This window comes from Perca flavescens, chromosome 20 (genome assembly GCF_004354835.1).
Source record: "Perca flavescens isolate YP-PL-M2 chromosome 20, PFLA_1.0, whole genome shotgun sequence".
NCBI lineage: Eukaryota > Metazoa > Chordata > Actinopteri > Perciformes > Percidae > Perca > Perca flavescens.
In genome coordinates, this window is record NC_041350.1 from 10,018,980 (window position 1) to 10,039,091 (window position 20,112).

General features: G+C 40.1%; 1 protein-coding gene across 4 annotated transcripts; it reads left to right on the plus strand.

Moving 5' to 3' along the window:
* The first annotated feature begins 2 nt into the window (after positions 1–2).
* LOC114546956 (serine palmitoyltransferase 2-like) lies at positions 3–18,763 on the plus strand. Of its 4 annotated transcripts, none has more exons than XM_028566143.1 (12): positions 3–390; positions 3,111–3,302; positions 4,332–4,486; positions 5,833–5,981; positions 8,577–8,701; positions 9,204–9,297; positions 10,437–10,542; positions 12,859–13,078; positions 14,162–14,288; positions 15,132–15,267; positions 16,372–16,501; positions 18,023–18,763. In XM_028566143.1, exons 1-12 carry the CDS (start codon positions 238–240, stop codon positions 18,140–18,142), a joined length of 1,707 nt encoding a protein of 568 aa, XP_028421944.1. In that variant the 5' UTR covers positions 3–237; the 3' UTR covers positions 18,143–18,763. The 4 variants fall into 4 exon arrangements, with proteins under 4 accessions (XP_028421944.1, XP_028421945.1, XP_028421946.1 ...); XM_028566144.1 differs by lacking the exon at positions 18,023–18,763 and adding an exon at positions 16,884–17,118; XM_028566145.1 differs by lacking the exon at positions 18,023–18,763 and adding an exon at positions 16,939–17,118.
* The last annotated feature ends 1,349 nt before the right edge of the window (positions 18,764–20,112 follow it).

The window sequence follows — 20,112 nt, forward strand, 5'->3', positions numbered from 1 at the left end:
GCTCCGATATAATTTATGGGCGTTGATTTCCTGTCTCGGTTTGTTTTCAGGTCCCGCTGAGTGTGTGTGTTATGTGTGTGCGTGTTGCAGCCTACGTGTGTGTTGCGTGTGTTCGAGAGTTTGTGGTGTGGTTGTAAACGTTGACAGCTCGGATACTGTCACCGCCTTGCACCACAGGCAGGCACCGTACGTCCTACATGCGAGTAAACGTAGCGGTTCCACAATCGTCGGCGAGCAATGACCGAAAGCCCCACGACCAAGCTAGTCAACGGAGATGGGTGTCCGCGTGTAAAGAACGGACTGAAGCCGGAGAGAAACGGCTTGGAAAAGAGCCTCCACTGCTGCCATGAGCGGCAGCCCAAGCACCACTGCCACCCCGAGGAGGAGGAGGTGAGGCCCGGTATGGGACGGGGGAGGAGAGGCTTTTCGATGTGTGGATCCGGAAACAACCGGATGATGCTGTCTTTCAGTAACTCGTGCGTAATTAGGATTTCATACAACGTAGCTAGCTACGCAGCAAACACGATAACCGCTTTTATGTATCGACCGAGTCTTGCTGCTGTTAACGGTTTTCATCGAGCTCTGATTCTCTCGAGCGCAACGTAAACGCCAAATTCCATATAAAATATCGTAGTTTACAGAGTTTTCGCTCATTTTTAATGTTCTATACTCTCCCAAAACATGAATCAAAAACACTCTCTTAATTGGTACGATACGCTGTTTAATTCGGCACTATCTTATTTTGACCAAGCAATATCCAAATATTTAAAAATCTCAAATTTATGAATGGATACATACTGCGTGTTCCACCGCCCTAGCTAGCTCAGTTGTTTTATAAGAGGGAGTTTGTTTTAAGGGCGGGTGTAACTCAAAAAGTTGACATTGCACTGAATTCTAAAACGGTTTAGTCCATATTCTGTATGCCGAATTTATGAAGAGGAATATCTGTAGCCCAACTTTCTGAATTTGATTACACGACATGGGGATGACCCAATCCCTTAACAATTTCCAAAATGCTAATCATGCGGGACTCAAGATGCACATATCCGAGCTAGTCAAACAACTTGGGGCGGTTCATATCTCTCTGCCTGGATGATAGCCATACGTTAGATTACATTCCTATCTCATCAGGTGAGAATGTGTTCATCTTCGAGGGAGTACAGTGTGTTTTAGTGTAGCCTATACTAATTATAGTATTTTTTTTTTCTTTCGGTCTCAAATTTAACTATGAAATTATCTTAATGTTTAGGCTTATTTCAGGGTGTATATTGGCTGCAATCTTCTGAGTGGCAAATGTGTGGTTGTATAAGTTTGGCAAAAATTCATCTCTTTTTTTTTTTTTTATATGGGAACTCTCTTTATCATAAAGTGAAACTAGTGTGTTAGTGATTAAGGAGACACTGAACCAGTGTACCTGTTCAGTTAAAGCTTTCCATTGAGACTGCATGCATGCTTCTAATGAAATTTCCACCCTTGGGTGAACCCTGTGTAACCGTCCCAATTAACATGTCCTTTCAGACAATGTGTTTAGATGCTGTCGCACAAACTCATTGAGACTCATATGTTGTGATATGGAGTTGTTTTTTTGTTTTCTTCAAATTGATTTGAGTCTGAATTGTGCACTGCTTAATCACAATGAAAAGTAAGTGGTAGGAACATTTGTTTTAAATTGTCTCCTGACTTGTGTGTATGTGTGATGTTTCAGTAAACCAGGCTTGTAGGCTGAGTAACTGAGTGCCTGGTGACTGAACCTCAGCTGATTACGTTCATGCCGATGTCAGCATTGCTACTCTGTAAGGTATTTGAGAGAGAGGCATGACTGGTCACATGTAGTGCCTGATAGCCATAAGCACAGAGACGCGCGCACGATGGGAAGGCAAATTGGATAAGGTCTGTGAGTGGTACGTTTCTGTCCATCAAGACAGAGAAAATTGACGTGAAGTCAACTTTTCTATGAAAGATCATATATTGCGAATGTGTGGTAGGTCACTCAGCCCCAAGTGCAAAGATTTACATGACCAGCTCTTCCCTTATTTGGCAGTCAAATTTTCCCTCCTTGGCATTTGTCTGCGTTTTCTTTCCTGTATAGTTGGTGCACCAGAGCTAATATGTCATTTTTATTAATTTTTTTATCTTCCCCCCTACTTCCAATTTGACTGCACATAAGTCAACTTTAAGTGAGTTACAGAAACCTCAGACAACTAAGAAAGGACAAACTATTTCTTTTCTTATTTTGACAAAAGGAGAGGGAGTCACAGGAGGTCAGACTGTACATTTAATATAAAGAGTATTGCAACGTGATTAGTCATAAATAAGTGGAGACAGTGTTGTGTATTTGTGCTGCTATGTTTAACAATGGCTGTGTATTTTTGGTCCTTTTTTAATTAGGTCGACATTAAACCTTGCACTAGAGCTGGGCAATATATCGATATTATATCGATATCGTGATATGAGACTAGATATGGACTTCAATTTTGGATATCGTAATATGACATAAGTGGTGTCTTTTCATAGTTTTAAAGGCTGTGTTACAGTAAACTGATGTCATGTTCTGACTGTTGTAACTTTTCTATTATTTCTCTTTACCCACTTAGTCATTATATCCACATTACTGATGATTATTTATCAAAAATCTCATTGTGTAAATATTTTGTGAAAGCACCAGTAGTAAACACTAGAATATCGTTGCGGTATCGATATCGAGGTATTTGGTCAAAAATATCGTGATATTTGATTTTCTCCATATCGCCCAGCCCTACCTTGCACTATTTAAAGAACCTGACAGCAAACAGATTAGTGTTTACATACCAGAATATATCGTATAAGATAAGGCTGATCAGTTAATGAGTCTTTTAATGTTAATTTCTTCGCTTAAAAGTTTTAAGCCCTAAAATCGGCATATTCCTGCCAGAATATTTGCCAAATATTTCATTTCCACAGTGTAGATGTTTCAACATAAAACAAGTATAATTGTTATAATAACCCAAATATAAAGAAATCGCAATATGCACTGAAAGATGCTATTACTTTTGATGAAAGCTGGCCATGTCCATGTGCCAAAGGGATCGCCAGGCCATTGATTTTAAGTTTTTCGTTTCCATGTTTCCCAGGTCCATGCAGCATCACATGGTGGCCTGTACAGCCGGCCCTTCATTGAGTCTTTCGAGGAGACGCCCATGCTGGTGGCAGTGTTCACCTACATGAGCTACGGCATTCTGACCATCTTCGGCTACCTCCGCGACTTTCTCCGTCACTGGAAGATCGAAAGGTGCAACATCGCCAGGGAGAAGGAGGAACAGAAGGTGAGAGAAGCCACAGACACAATCTGGTGTTGTATTTATCACTTCAAATACCTGACTGTTTTTTTTTAATTTATTTTTATTGGTTTGCCCTCTGTAATCATTTTCCCTATAAAGATAGCAGTTGAGATAGCATGTTTTTGTTAGGATATCCAACAGCGGACACAGGCATTGTGCAAGCAGCATTCTTTGCTTATACTGTAATTACTGAATTATTGTTGTTTTGGTTGCACAGGGACAGTGCCGTGAGCAAAATTGCTTGCTGAAGAAAAAGTAGGCCAAATGTGTTTCACATGTTGAAGGCAACTGATTGAATAGACTGAGCACATGTTGCCTGGTGTCTGGGCGTGTGCCTTGTTCCTGTAGAAACAATAACGAATGGGGGAAAAATAGACTTATATTTTTTTTTTTTTTTTTGTTAACCGGACTGAACGAAAGTGATATTTGCACACCACAAAGCTTCCCAACCCCTAGAAACTATAGGCTCTCATATTTCCAATATTTTAAGCAGTATTGCTTCAAGCCATAATGTGATGCTTAAACACCAAGCACTTCACTCAGGATTTACTGTGCCTTGTTTATCAAATGCAAACTCACTGAGTCTAATATAACATTTAAATAAGTTGTTATGGCTTTTCTTCACAATTTAGTGGAACATGCACTCAAGATGGCATTTTTGTCAAAGCACAGTTAATGGTGGAGTTATTGGCACATTTGAAACGTCCTTGACCACTGAGACTGTTTTCAACCTGTTATGTAACTTTTGAAAGTGAAGCCCATTGTTTTTAAGTGTTTGGTTATGTTGAGGAAAGGAAGCTTGTGGGATAGATGTGGGGAAGTCATTAAATCAACCCGAGGATATCTTTTTTTTTTTTTTTTTTTTTTTTTTTTTTTTTTCCAAAAGTATGAATGTCATGAAGTTACAAGTAGTTTTTATACTCCTTAAATAAGAGTGACATTCCTAGATTCTCTGCTGCTCAGCTAGAGTGCCCCTCTCTCCTCCTCATGCTCTCTTTATTCATCCATGTGTAGGACTTTGTGCCGCTCTACCAGGATTTTGAGAACTTTTACAACAGAAACATCTACATGCGTATAAGAGACAGCTGGAACAGGCCCTTATGTAGCGTCCCGGGGGCCAAAATGGACCTGCTGGAACAAGTCACCTACGACTACAACTGGACTTTTCAGTGAGAAAGCCATGCCATTTATTCTATTATTATTGTGTGTCTGTGTGTGTGTGCGCGTATAAGAGACCGCTGGAACAGGCCCTTATGTAACGTCCCGGGGGCCAAAATGGACCTGCTGGAACAAGTCACCCACAACTACAACTGGACTTTTTAGTGGGAAAGAGAGGTGTGTGTGTGTGTGTGTGTGTGTGTGTGTGTGTGTGTGTGTGTGTGTGTGTGTGTGTGTGTGTGTGTGTGTGTGTGTGTGTGTGTGTGTGTGTGTGTGTGTGTGTGTGTGTGTGTGTGTGTGTGTGTGTGTGTGTGTGTGTGTGTGTGTGTGTGTGTGTGTGTGTGTGTGTGTGTGTGTGTGTGTGTGTGTGTGTGTGTGGTCTTTTTTTTTTTACAAAAGTGACTTGTCACTTTCTTCCATGTTTTTGTTACTTTTTCTTTCTGCACTTTTTTATTTTTACTTTTTTGCATGTTCTTTTTATCTATTTTTTTCAAATACTATAAAATTGAACAAAACCCCCAACTTCAATGAAAGTAATGAACTGATCAGTTATTTTACTTGTGAAGAGTGTTGCATGGAACCATCCACGATAAATTTTATTTTTTTTACAACTTGGTTGACATAAACACAAAATTCTGAAATAGAAACTTTTGGAAAATGGGTCAAATTTGACGCGAGGACAACAGGAAGGTTAAGAAAAAAGACTGGGTAACAGAAGTCTACAATATCAAACACGTGTGAATCTGGAATCGGAGTGTTATTTATTTTTCTGTTGCGCACCAAAGTACTTAAAGGACTAATCGTTTCAACTTTCATTTTCCATTATCGAGTAATTTCTATATGGACCGATCCAACGTTTTCGCTCCCAATTCTGATTCTAGTACCTGAACTCCGAGTACCAACCCAATACCAGTTTCTTTTTCGGTTTCCCATATTTAAAATCTGTTATCCTCACTACATGGAACTCATTTGAATCATTTTTTTATGAAAAGTAACATTAGGCAAGGGGTTGTTGTGGCTCTTAGGTCTTAGCAGCATTAATATGCCCCAAATCTCTCTTCATACGTGACTGAAGTTCACTGAGTGTGTAAACGCATCAGATCATATTTCATTTGAATCTTGTGATACATACTGTATCGAGAGTGACAGTAACATGACTCCGACGTGTTCAGTGGAGGGGCAAGTGAGCTGTGTGCGTCAAACAATATGGTAGATGCCACTCAAAAAAAAAACTCCTGCTGTCCAGCCTTTCATTCCACCTCAATCTAGTTTTTAATTAGCTGTACCATTCACTGTTTGCAAAAAAACAACTCTCATTGATTGCTTCCTCTGTCTGAGTGTCTTCTTCTCTCTCCAGTTACACAGGTCGGGTGATGCAGGATGTGATTAACTTGGGCTCGTATAATTACCTCGGCTTCGCTGACAACACCGGTCCGTGTGCTGACTCCGCAGCCGAGGCCACCATGAAGTACGGCGTCGGAGTTGCAAGCACCAGGCAGGAGATTGGTACAGACGCGCAAACGCACAGACACACAAACTGCAACCTGGAACCGAACAGCAGGGATGTACAGGGAAGAATTCACCACAGTAAAGAAAGCATCGTAGACCAGTTTGTTTGGTGGCGCGGTGGAAACTAACGCAACAGATTCCGTCTGAACTCGTTACAATGCAAACATCGAAAGTCTTTGTTTAAATATCTTGGTTTTATTTCTCCTACACAGCAAACATTGGCTTTCTCAATAGAGGCATGACAAAACATTGGGGTGCCTCAGAGATGCATTTAGCTGATTCTTCTACCCCATGGACTGAGCCAGGCTAAGCTGAGCAACTGCTGGCTCCCGCTACATATTTAGCATACAGGGCCACAGTTGTATCAGTCTTCTTATCCAGCGTCAAACTATTCCTTTTACCTTTTTTAATAGGGAGCAGTAGCCCTCTTTTACAAGTAAAGACAAAAAGTCGGATGAAAACCAAATGGAGAAATCTTTAAAAGATGAATCTCACAAAATGGCAATTAAAACTTGGACAACATATGCGTTTAAAAACCTCATCCACAGATTAATTATGCTCTTAATCAGTTCCTAGAAACTGGAACAGTTTAAAAGCGGTTACCTTTGACAAATCTCAAACTCGCAGTTCAGTTGTAATCAGTTCCAGCACAATGGAGAATATCTGAAATCCAATGTGTCCACAAGTCTGTATGTACTTTAGAAATCTGTGGCTTGAGTCTGCACATGGAGTCTGATAGGATCCAGAGTACCGCGGAGGAAGTGAGACACGCCATGTGGTTAGCAGACTTTCACATCTGGAGTAGAACCAATGACTCTTCTCCCTTTAAACGGGGAGAAGGCCAGCCCACATTTTGATTGAGAGTGTTTCATAACAGAAGTCACTTTTAAATATAATAAGTTGATAGGTGCATGTACTGTACAATAGATGACACATATTAGCCCTGAGAGACAGATTGACTCCAAGAGTGTGTTTTTCTTAGGGGCTTTAAAAGTTAACAGTTGTTTTTAGATATCAGAGCAGTAACTTAAAGAAATAGTTCAGCGTTTTGGGCAATATGCTTATTCACTTTCTTACCCAGAGTTAGATGAGAAGATCAATACCACTCTAATGCCTCTATGCTAAATTACTGCCACTGTTCATCATTCCAACTGCTATAATTATTATGAATCAAATTTCTCTATATCTTTATGTCTGTATCGGTGTCTGTGTCCATACCGGCAGCGACAGATGCTGCCCACAAAGAGCCTGGGTCTGTCCGTCGTTCTGCCTAAAAGGAAGTGTTTCCTCGCCACTGTCGCACTAAATGCTTGCTCGTGGGAAATAGTTGGGTCTTTGTAAATTATAGAGTGTGGTCCGGACCTACTCTATCTGTAATGTGTCTTGAGATAACTCTTGTCACGATTTGATATTATAGATAAAATTGAATTGAACTAAACGTAAAGCAACAGCCAGCAGCTAGTTAGTTTAGCACAAAGACTGAAAGAAGGGGGAAACGGCTGGCTTGGCTCTCTCTGTCAAATTATCCACCAACGAGCAACGCTTAGGCTCACTAGGTTACACATTACATCTGGGTTGTATAGTAATCCAAACAAAATCTTAAGGGTAAAAACAGCAATCCCTGACAACACACACACACACACACACACACACACACACACACACACACACACACACACACACACACACACACACACACACACACACACACACACACACACCCACACACAGTTGTTTTGTAAGAATTTTACAAGCAAGCTACATCATGTTAATTGGTGAGCCTTGAAGGCTTTTTCTTTCAACTTTGGCTCAGGCTAGCTGTTTCCCTATGCTTCCAGTCTTTTATGCTATGATAAGCTAACCATTCCCTGGCTGTAGCTTAATATTGAACGGACAGATTATGAAAGTGGTGTCAATCTTTTTTTAAATTTTATTTAACCAGGTAGGCTGATTTGAGAACAAATGCTCATTTGCAACGATGACCTGTACAAGTCAAAGCATAGACCGCATCAAGTTACACATTCAATACGAGATTTACAAACCTACAAAAGTACAGTGAAGAATTGACCAAAAATACAGATCTAACATTGAATTGATAAAAAGTTTGTGCAATGAAATGTCTAAGTAGTACGGCAATAACGCAGAACAATACAGTAGTCCAGGTACAAATGCAGAGTGTAGTACAGATTCTACAGTTTGTGCAGATGGAGTTGGTGCAAAAGAGCATTAAACAAATGTTAAACAATCTTTACTTGAAGGTATCTACATAAGAGTGACATGACACTGTCATAAACATTATAAACAAGTCATAAACGTTTATGACATAACGCTTCTGTCAGTGTGTCATTCGGTTTTTGTCATAACAAGTTAGGGTTCATGTGTTCATGACAGTGTCCTGTCACTCTTATGTAGCTACCTTCAAGTAAAGGGTTACCCAATCTTCTCATGTCATTGTCGGCAAGAAAGCGAATAAGCGTACTCCCCAAAATGTCAAACTATTCTTTTAACTTTTAACCAAGCTATCTATATTAGCATAGATCTTGGAGGTTCTGATTGTGTTTTATAGTGATCTCCTGTATGTCTGCGTCTCAGGTAACCTGGACAGACACGAGGAGATGGAGAAACTGGTGGCTAAGTTCCTGGGCGTGGAGTCAGCCATGACGTTTGGGATGGGGTTTGCGACCAACTCCATGAACATACCGGCACTGTCTGGCAAGGTAAGACCACAAGTGATAGATGTTTCCTTGGTTGAGCTGCGAAGTATTCTTGTAGCACACTTCTCCCTTCATGTGCTGTCTCCGCTCTTTAACTCTTTAACTTTAACAGCTAAATGACATGTAGTAATAATAATAATGTAATATGCTTGACCACATAGTTGGTTTCCACTGGTTAGAAGAAACGTACAGTGGAAAGAGTGACCCCGCAGCGTGTGAAATGATGCAAACCAGTTGGTGAAAAGGTGTACATTTTCAACATCCCAATCGCTCAGTGGCTTCCCTTAAATAGCAAATAAATAATGCAATCAATAAAGCAGCATACTCAGTGTAATTGTCTCCGATCATTTTACAATGATACTTCACTCACTCGCCAGAAAATATGTACGAAAGTGATTTGTAAGTAGCTCTGTATGTGTAACACTATCCACTATGTCAGATGGATAACAACAACTCGGATGCATGAATCATTTATACGTATTAAGGTTTGTCCGGTGTCCTGCAGGGCTGTCTGATTCTGAGTGATGAACTGAACCATGCCTCTCTGGTCCTGGGTGCCAGACTCTCCGGGTCCACCATCAGAGTCTTCAAACACAACAGTGAGTCTGTGATCACGCAATAGATCCTCTTATGGATGTCTCCCACCTGCATTTATAGGGTCCATTTTTACTTTTCTTATTTATGTTTCAGTCCCCCAGTTGATAAGATGAGATAGACTTTATTAATCCCACACTGGGGAAATGACTTTGTTACAGCAGCTCAGAAGAAAAATCCACACACATCAGAATAACAAACACAACTACACATAAAATAGACATAGGAAACAAATATACAGAAAGTATTGCAATGCTTCCTTATCTGAAAGTCTCTACAGCTTTTATTTCCTTTATCGTCACACACTTAAGCAGTAATGATTTTCTTCCATATCCTTCCATATGCTGTATGTTGCCGCTGTGAGGTAATTTATTCTCATCCCTTTGATTCGTACAGTGATAGAAATACATTGCGATACACAAACGCACGCTAATGGCAGCGTTAGCTCTGCATTCTCTGTCCTGTTTGAAGTCTTGTATCGTAATTTGAGTATTTAGAAAAGTCTGAGCAACCCACATCGTTGTCAGCCAAAATGTTTGGTAATTATCTTAATCCTTAAGATACAAAAATAAGATACCGTACATTTTCTAGCATTTTCTTTTTTTTTTTTGTTGCTTTTTTTTAAATAATCCATTTTCATGGAAAACATTTTGACATGTAACATTAGGATAAGCAAAGGTGTAAATAATAAAAATGAATGATGGCTGCTTCAGGTACTGTGCATGCTGGCTCACGTAGTGGTTATCGGAGGACGGGTGATTCGGTGGTTGTCTCGCAAGAATAACAAAAAGACGCAACTGGCATCGCTCTGTCTGATCTGTGCGCCCAAATACGCAGTTTGGTCTACCCTTGCGTTTTGCTACCTGCTAACGCGCTCTATCGAATCAGGGCCTGAGCTCATTCTATTTCTAGAATGCACAGTACTCAGCGCCATTTTCTTTGGAACTAGTTAAGCAGGCAAACATGGAAAACGGTTCAATGTTCATTCTACTCTCATTCAGTTTCAACGATTGAAACTGTCTGAGTGTCTCACTTTCTTCTAAACAATTTCCAGCTGACGACAAACTGTGAGTGTTTTGAATTTTGTTACCGTAACTTTTAATTTCCCCAGTATAATGCACGGATCTCTTGATTGTCCTGTCAGATATGCAGAGCCTTGAGAAACTGCTGAGAGAGGCCATCGTTCACGGGCAGCCCAGGACTCACCGACCATGGAAGAAGATCCTCATTGTGGTAGAGGGCATTTACAGGTACCTTACCCATTCCTTTCATGAGAGGGATATTTTTAATAAAAAAACCTTCCAGGCATTTTAAAGGTGCAGTTGAGAACATTGATCACGTTCAGCCGCTAGATGTTGCACTCCCCCGTTCTATTGCATTCACGTCACTGCAAGTGGTTGCCAGGCAACTACTAAGGCTCACTTATACTATTGACTTACAAGCCTTCTTAAAAGCTGGAACAAAACCTAAGACCTCTTACACAGAGATATAAAAAAAAAAAAAAAATTGAAATGGTTAATACATTTTTTTTTTTTTTTTTTTTTTTTTAAGAAAACTGATACTTTATTCTGAACCTTTTCTAAGAGCTTTGAAAAATTCTAGATTAGTGTCATCAATGAAACCTTTTTCTTGTTGTCGTCGTACAGTATCTCTTCATTCTTTTGATTGGTTTCTGAGCTTTATTTAGCTTTGTGTTTCGACATTATTCAAATGGTAAAGCGTTGGTGGAGATAATTGTATCAATCTATTATTACATATGTGTCGCTCAGTTTGTCTGCTCTACAATCCCGTTTTGTAGCAATGAAATTGAAGTGAGATGAACAAACGGAGAAATGTATCTTTTTAGAAGAAGCAGATGTCGACAAAGTTTCCTTTTGGGGATGTCATTTGAAATTAGGAAAAATTTGAAGTTGGAAAAGGTAAAAAAATGGCAACATATTGCAATATGTTTAAAATCACCATAATATCTTATTGTGAAGCCTCTGGTGATTCCCCACCCCTATAACATAGTAGCTTTTGTCAGTTCTGGGACGGGGTCCAGTGGCAGGGACATCGATTATTTTACAGCATTTACACGAATTAGGCTAAGAAGTGTAATAGGAGTTACCAGCCCATTCCCCATGATGTTCCTACTGGTTTCAATATGAACATCCCCTATCTTTCCCCTAATTGCACAAGCAGAAGATTCATCAGATTTTGTGCATTGGTAATGGTTTCAAATCAACAGATTTGGGCTTTAAGTTCTATACTGAGCAAACACGTTTCAAATGGAATCAAATCTTTTTATCCATTTTTTTAAAGCTACTTCTGTATTAACTTAAACATCGGGCAAAGCATGTATGTGAGTAAGAGTCTTACACAAACTCATACAAAAACAATATTTTTTATTTTTATTTTACCTTTATTTAACCAGGAAAGTCCCATTGAGATTAAAAACCTCTTTTTCAAAATATATATATATATATATATGTATATGTATATGTATATGTATATGTATATATATATATATATGTATATGTATATATATATGTATATATATATATATATATATATATATATATATATATATATATATATATATATATATATATATATATATCTATCTATCTATCTTCTATTGATGGTTCACGTGGTTCAATTAGATTCAGCAGTATCAACACTCCTGGGACTGGATTGCAGGTTGACAGAGCTGATTCAGTGCTTGGTTAGCTCTTACTGATTGTACACACAGTTAGCACATTTGGTGCTGCAAGAAGCTGCACTATACAGTAAAGCAATCTGCAGCTACAAGGTGCAAGCAAGTCATGCACTTGCCTGTGACACTTAACATTATTTTCCCAAGCTAGCATACCTTTTATGTGAAAGTGCTCATATTATGCTTTTTGGCTTAGGCTCCCCTTTCCTTTATTGTGTTATATATCTTTGTGTGCACCTTTTTTATAGGTTTACAAAGTGAAAAAAGCCTAAAGTCCACCCCAAAGAGACTTACCATCTCCAACAGAAAACACTGTTCACCAGCTACTCCAAACAGCTCTACTGTAGTCCAGCCTTTACTTCCATGACAAACGTGCTTCACTTTGTAACACACGTTATAATGCTTGCCTAGCTGCTAGCATGGCACTCCCTCATACTCTGCAACTGACTAGCTAGCAGTACTCACTGTGCATGTGCTGCTCCCAACAAAGATGGAACAGAAGTGAGATTCCTCACTCTGTAGCTAAAACCGAGAACTCAACACACAGGGTGAAAAGAGGAGCTGCAGCAATGTGCAGTACAACAAATATATGGTGTTTTCTGAAAATTAAAGCACATAAACCTACTCTGGTAAAACCTCTAAATACAATTTATGAACCTGAAAATGAGCATAATATGAGCCCTTTAACATATTTGAGGCATACTATTTGAGACGTAATCTTTGAGACGTGTTTCCCAGCAGTTTGACATAGACCTTGAGTAGGGAACAGATAGCACTCCCCTGAGCTGAGATTTCCCGGGTTGACAGGGAACATGAACACATCGGGGCGTTTGTTTGACACTGGCTATCCCTTGCCTTTTCCTCCCTGCAGCATGGAGGGAAGTGTAGTGCGCCTGCCAGAAGTGATTGCCCTGAAGAAGCGCTACCGGGCCTACCTTTACCTGGACGAGGCCCACAGCATAGGGGCGCTGGGGCCGAGAGGGAGAGGGGTAGTCGATTACTTTGGCTTAGACCCCTGTGATGTGGACGTCATGATGGGCACTTTTACCAAGAGCTTCGGCGCTGCAGGGGGATACATCGCAGGGAAAAGGGTGAGGATGGTGGATTGTAGGTTTATTTTATTGCTGTTTTTTTATTTGTTTTTGAAAGCAGGGTTATAAAGAAAGATGTGCACGAGAATAAGGGTGGCAGCGTAGAATGAGCTGAACTTTAGCTCTTGTAGTCACAAGAAAAATATATAGTTTTCCAGTTCAGTAACCCAGTGTTCTTACTGGGTTACTGAACTAGGATAAACAGTAATCTTACTAAGAATGCCGTAGTTGCCAACAATCTCTCAAGATCAGGCATCACGGTGTCAAGTGACAACGTTTTAAGTGTGTCTGTCGTCTCAGTATTGTAGCTTTTGGATTTCGCTGCATTCCATTCTATAATGGAGTGGAATGGATATTTCAAAGCGACCCCAAACTTTTGACCAGTAGTGTAAACAACTTTTATGTCTCATTGAAATGCTGAAGAGATTGTGACACCTTAGTGCTGTTGAGGATAAACTAAAAAATGAGTCTCCGCAGATGTGTAACCAAGTTTAAAATGATTGAAAATGTTAAATGGCTCGTCACCTTCACTGCATTCTCTGTGATTTTATTTTATTTTTTTTCTTCATTTCTTCATTTTTAAAGAAAGCCGGCATTGAGGCATGAAGTTAGGATGAAGCTTACAATAAAGTGTCGATAACCTGCGTGTCTTTCAAACTTTGTGACCAAACCGTAACTATGGATGATTGTTTAAAGTTTTGTTTTCTAAAAGGAAGGACAACCTCTGAACAGTATTTTTTTTTTATTTTATTTACTACTACCACATCACATTTTCCCCAATTATATTGCATAAAATATAGTTTGCTTTGGATGCCAGAGCCTATAATATCCTTACAGCATGTGCAAAACGGTATACTTCCCATGATCTTTTGAAATGTCAATGATTATGACCAACTGTGAATATTTGTAATGCTAAGAGAGTGAATAAGGGGCATTTTCTCACAGTAAAGTAAATCTTAAGGAAGCCATGCCAAGCCTTAGTTACAGAGAGCTCTGAGCTCTCCATGGTCAGGGAGGTTGTGAAGTAATTAAAGCTTTTTATGCACATGTGCTTACATCTCCTGTGTATCTGCTGGGGTTTAGGAGCTTATTGAGTACCTGCGCTCCCATTCCCACAGTGCAGTCTACGCCACCTCCATGTCTCCTCCGGTGATGGAGCAAATCATCACTTCTATGAAGTGCATTATGGGAGAGGATGGCACAACAATGGGTGAGTCCTACAACAATTAAAGGTACCCTGTGGAGTTTTCGACTTAGTAGCGCTATTGAAGCATTTTTATTTAATTTTTTTTAAATAAGTGGGTCCCCTGTTTTTGTTTGTCTGACGCAGATGCACGTGTGCGCACGCGGGTAATAATAGTAATATTCAGTCGTACCATTGGTTTCACACGGATGACACTAATGTAAACAATGCAGGTTTCAAAATGTAAAAAAAACAAAATTGTCTTCACAAATGTTTTATGTGATAGGAAAAAGCATTCAACACATTTGTAAGAACTCAGAGTTACACATAATGTGTTCTGAAAACTAACACTGAAGGTAAACCTAGAGCTTTTATTTGTTTACAAGACCACTCCACGGGGCACTTTTAAACTTAATGCTTAGAAAGCTCCCTGATTAAGACTTGGATGTAATGAAAAGTCTACCCATTGCATTTTCACATAATGTGTCAATATGTCTTTGACTGTATTAACTAGGCCCCAATGTCCTGTACTACTAATTTATTTATTTATTGTCAAGGGTAGTCCAGATACATCATGGTTATGTAAGATTTAGCCTTTGTTTTTTATTTTTTACCCCAAACTGTCATTTTTGTTGCTGGAATAGACTCTATCATTTGTATGGTCAGACAAACGCACTTTGGACCTGTATGTCTTTGTAACAATGACCCACACAGAATGACCAAGTTGTACATTGTACTGTATACAGATGAAGGATATTCTGTACAGCTTGATAAACTAAATGAGCCTAAACTTTGATAGAAGTGATGTTAATTTCCATTCAAATTTGCTGTCAACTCTCATTTTTCAAAATGTCTTCTCGTCATCCCAAGGCTGTGAACGGGTGCGACAGCTGGCAAAGAACACAGTCTATTTCCGCAAGAGGCTTCGAGAAATGGGCTTCATCATCTACGGCAACGAGGGCTCACCTGTCGTACCCATGATGCTCTACATGCCCGCCAAGATAGGGTGAGCCTCGAGCTTTGGCCAGCTGCTGTTAAGACTTCATGCACTAACTTCCCCCTGAATCACTCAATGCAGTGTGATCAAATCATATGATTGGATATCAAAATAATAATGTTTTTTGATTCTGACATTTGACAGCAACCATGCACAGCTCCTTAGCAGTACAAGAGTTAGCTTTAAGCTAATTTTCATCTTGGAGCTACATTTATTTGTCTGAAACATACTTTGAATGCAGTGTAAGACTTTAGATTAGATAGATTAGATTCTGATATAGATTTTTTTTTTGTGGAAACCAGATCAAAACATAGATAGATAGATAGATAGATAGATAGATAGATAGATAGATAGATAGATAGATAGATAGATATTCCAGACTTTACAAATTTACATTTTGAGCACTCTAGTTTTTGGATTTCTGAGAGAGTTGTTCAAGTTTACTAGTATTTTTAGACTGCCTTAGACTATAGGAATAGCACGTATGATTTTCGAAATTGGGCGTAGTTCAGGGCTTTGACTTTGACCCAAAAATAATATTTGAAATTTGTTTGTTTATTAATATTTTCACCATCAAATGCCTTCAGTCAGACCTATATTGGGATCAAACTTAAGTTGTATATGTTCTGTCCACCAGAGGGCAGTGTGTCTGTCAATGTCAATAGGCAGGCAATGATGTCAGAGTGTGTGTGTGTGTGTTTGTGTGTCTCCCCTGTTCTTTCTGACCACGGTGAGACCTCTGTAGCAGGAACAGTTAACCCTCTCCTTGATTTCACGTTGTTTACGGAGAAGGAGAACCAGGAAATGAGTCGGGAATTCAAGCCACGGCCGAGCGACATGCGTCGCCACGACGTGTAGTTACATTTTGAAATGCGTGAAAAGGCCTTGGAATCTGAATTGAACGATTACAAGTAAAAACAGTTACAAAAAACAATGCCCATAACCGGTTTGAATATTAAGGGCTGCCTAATATTCGTTCAAATTATCATTCTTTTTTATTTAAGTTTGGAGTCAAAGCCCTAGCGTAGTTTCCCTTGAATGTGTTTTATCAAACCCATAGTGTGTTCTTGTGTCATTTGTGCTGTGTCTCCACATGTTTGCCCCCCCCCCCAGAGCGTTTGCCAGGGAGATGTTGAAGAGGAACATCGGGGTGGTGGGCGTTGGCTTCCCCGCTACACCCATCATCGAGTCCCGGGCACGCTTCTGCATCTCAGCCGCCCACACAAAAGATGTGCTCGACACGGTAACTACTGAACAAGATGGGGAAACAAAATGCCCAACTTAGAATGGCAAAGAATTAGATCTCAATTTGAGAATGTTTATTAAAACAAATGACAGCTCTCCTGTTCCAAGTTGGTGAAGTGACTTTCAGTTTGTTAGAAACTAGGCCAAGACAATGTATGATGATGGTGAAGGGAAGAAGAGCAGTCTAATGGGCGGGGGACACTGTCAGTAGTTGGCAAGGACACAGGTATGATCCATTCTGACCCAAAATGTCTTCTTCTAGAGATGTCTTTGAGTCACTTCAGACGCACTGAATCCGTCCCAGCACTGTGTCTGTCAGCTGGTTCACCCCACAGCTTAACGTACAGTGTATTCACACTATATTCCCTTTTTTGTTTTAGAGTTCAGACCGCCACTCTAACCCTCCTATTTCCTCATTGTGTTGCTCTACGTCAGTGAGGACTGTTCAGCTTTGATCGCTCTTGGCAACACATCAAAAAGCCGCCCACTCTTGGCAACAAGGGCTCCTCTTCTACTATGCTGAGATCACTGCAGACCTGCACGCTCCCGCTCTTCCAGTCACCGTCTTAAAACTTCAGCCTGTGTCTCATTTCAGCATAAATATGGATCATTTCACACAGTGGCTGAACCTTCTCTTCTCTTGTCTAATTGGGGTGTCCTTGTGGCTCAGATGCATACGCTGTCTCCAGGAAGCGCTGCTGTTATCCATTCCCATTCCTCTTCTTGCTCTTATATAAATATTTAATATAATATAAAAACAGTGAAGACAGGGAGTGGGTGTATTGTAGTGCTTTTATCAGTCACGATGTTAACGTCTCTCTTTGTTAGCCTCTCGCTCTGTATCTTTCTCTCGTACTTTGATGTGTCACATCAATTTGTGTCTCTTTTATCTCCTGGTGAGCTTTCCCCAATGTTTCCATCTCATTTAAACACACCCACGCATGTACGCATTTTTTTTTTTTTGGTATGTGTAAAGTGAAAGTTGTCGCTGGAAAGTAACGAACAAACCGAGAATGATCACCCGACTCCGCTCTATGGACCTTTTTAGCATTTCTCAGCTTATTGTTTTGGTTCTTTAGCTCTCAACTTTACGGATTTGGTTCAGCTAAAGAGCCAAAAGGAAAGTAAATATTTAAGGAATATTCTTTTTAAGACTGAATATCTTCTTTTTGGGTGAAGAGTGAGCCAGAATGAGTGCTTCCTGCTGTTTTTAAATGACACATCTGTATGAACTCGTCGCTTCCTGTGCCACAACAAGATGCACCACAGGTGACTTCACCTCACACCCAAGTAATAGGAATGGAAAAATGGGAAAGATTGGGTCCATCGGTAGCATTAAAAGTCAGTGGTGTTTTGTTTGTTTTTTTCGGGTTTTTTTCAGCCCAAGTTTGTGATTTATTCTCTCAAGACGGGTGTGTTTTTTCCATAAAAAATCTTGCTTGGTGCAGCTTTAAATTTCCTTGAGCCACATATTGCCCTTCATGGTGACAGCTTATTTATTGTATAAATGTCTCCACAGGCGCTGAGTGTCATCAATGAGGTAGGAGACCTTCTTCAGCTCAAGTATTCCCGACGCAAAATACAGCCGTCTTTGGCCCGGCCCTTTGATGATAATGTGTATGAGGACATTGACGACTGACGAACCACTCCGCTCCTAAAGTGGCGTGAACCAGAACAACCCCAGAAAACATAGAACAGGTCAAGATGGATTCACAAGTCTTCCACAAGGACCGAGATGTGGACAGGTGCCCCTTGTCACTCGCTTGCCATAATGTAACCCCCCCCAACAAAAGGAAAACACGTAAAACTATTGTCTTATTCAACTTTGCCTTACATAACCATGCCGAACTTGGTGTGTGTGTGTGTGTGTGTGTGTGTGTGTGTGTGTGTGTGTGGATCTAAAGTGAACTTCATCGGGGTAAAGTTAGATTACTTTCGAACATGAATCAGAAGGCTTGTTCTTTCATCAGTACCGTTCAGATCAGTGATCACTGCCATAGGCCGATAGCAGAAAGCACTGGATGTTGCAATGTTTACACAAGGCCGCGTGAGTGACCAGATTTCATTCCTGTTTGTTTGTTAGCAAGATATCGTACCAAGTAAAATGGATTTTAAGGATTATGTAAATAATGATCCAGATCTGGACTGCCGTTGGACGACTATAGAGTTACAGCTTACTCTATTAAAGGTCCCTTGGCATGAAAATTTCACTTTGAGTTTTTTTTACCATTAATATGCGTTCCCCCCCAGCCTGCCTATGGTCCCCCAGTGGCTAGAAATGGCGATAGGTGTAAACCGAGCCCTGGGTAACCTGCTCTGCCTTTGAGAAAATGAAAGCTCAGATGGGCCGATCTGGAATCTTGCTCCTTATGAGGTCATAAGGAGCAAGGTTACCTCCCCTTTCTCTGCTTTGCCGCCCAGAGAATTTGGCCGACCCATGAGAAAGAAAGAGACCTCATGGCTTTCAAACGAGCAAAGTGGCAGTTGGTCAAGGCCACACCCCCACCATCCACCTTGCCCCCCCCCCCTCTCTCCTCCTCAATAGCTACAGACACAGAAATGGCACATCCTAAGGAAAGCTCATTGTGGGACTGGCTCTAGTGGCTGCACCAAGGCTGAATTTCGGGAAAGAGATTTCAGATACAGTATTAGGGGACCACTAAGGTATGTGCACCATGTCATGGGACCTTTAATGTGCTAATGACGGAACCTTAACATCCACCTGCCATTCTTTTGAGATTTGTTTTTGGTGGCAGTGCACACTCTACTAGGGGGCTTCTAGTATTGTCCAAGTTGTTTTTTGTACATTCAAACAGGTAGAACTTTTCCCCATATTTTAATTTAATTTTGTTTTTTTAGGGAATAAGACTAGTCAAAAAAGCCCTGCTGATGACACCTTGAACCTGACTTTACACATTTTTGAACCAACCAACATTTTAGATCATGTTGCATGTTTGCTGATTGTCAGAAGAGAACTACCCCGATCAATGCAAGGACTGAAATAATTTGATGTTTGGGTAAATAAGCTTATTCTTTTTGTTTCTTTCAAGAGTTAGATTGGAAGATCAATACCACTTTCATGACCTTTTGGTAAATATGAATCTACAGCTAGCAAGCGCTTAGCCGTTCCCAGCCCAAAGGAAAATTGTTCCAGCCCGTAACTTTCTTTAAAACCAAAACTTTTACATTTGGGTTTTTGTACCGATTAAACAAACTCCTCCTCCCCTTTTTTTTTTATTTTTATTTTTTTATACTAAGCTAAGGTAATAATACTATCTTTAAATTCAGGTCAGTGCGGTGCCAGTGCAGGTCAGGTTAAATGTCTAATGCTTGCTACCGTAGGCTAATCTGCTAAGCATAATTAGCATTTTTAAAAGCCATGAAAAACTCAGTAAAACAAAGTCACGAACTACAGCTCGACAATTTAATTTGCCTCAACTAACACCAGCTCTGGATCCGTGCAACTGTGCCAAAATGGAAATGGTTTAACCCTTGTGTTGACTTCGGGTCAAATTGACCCGTTTTCAATTTTTGTTTTATATCACGTAGAAATAAGCGCTGAAAATGTGTAGAAGAAAATTTTAACAATTTAAAATGTTGGAAAAAGCA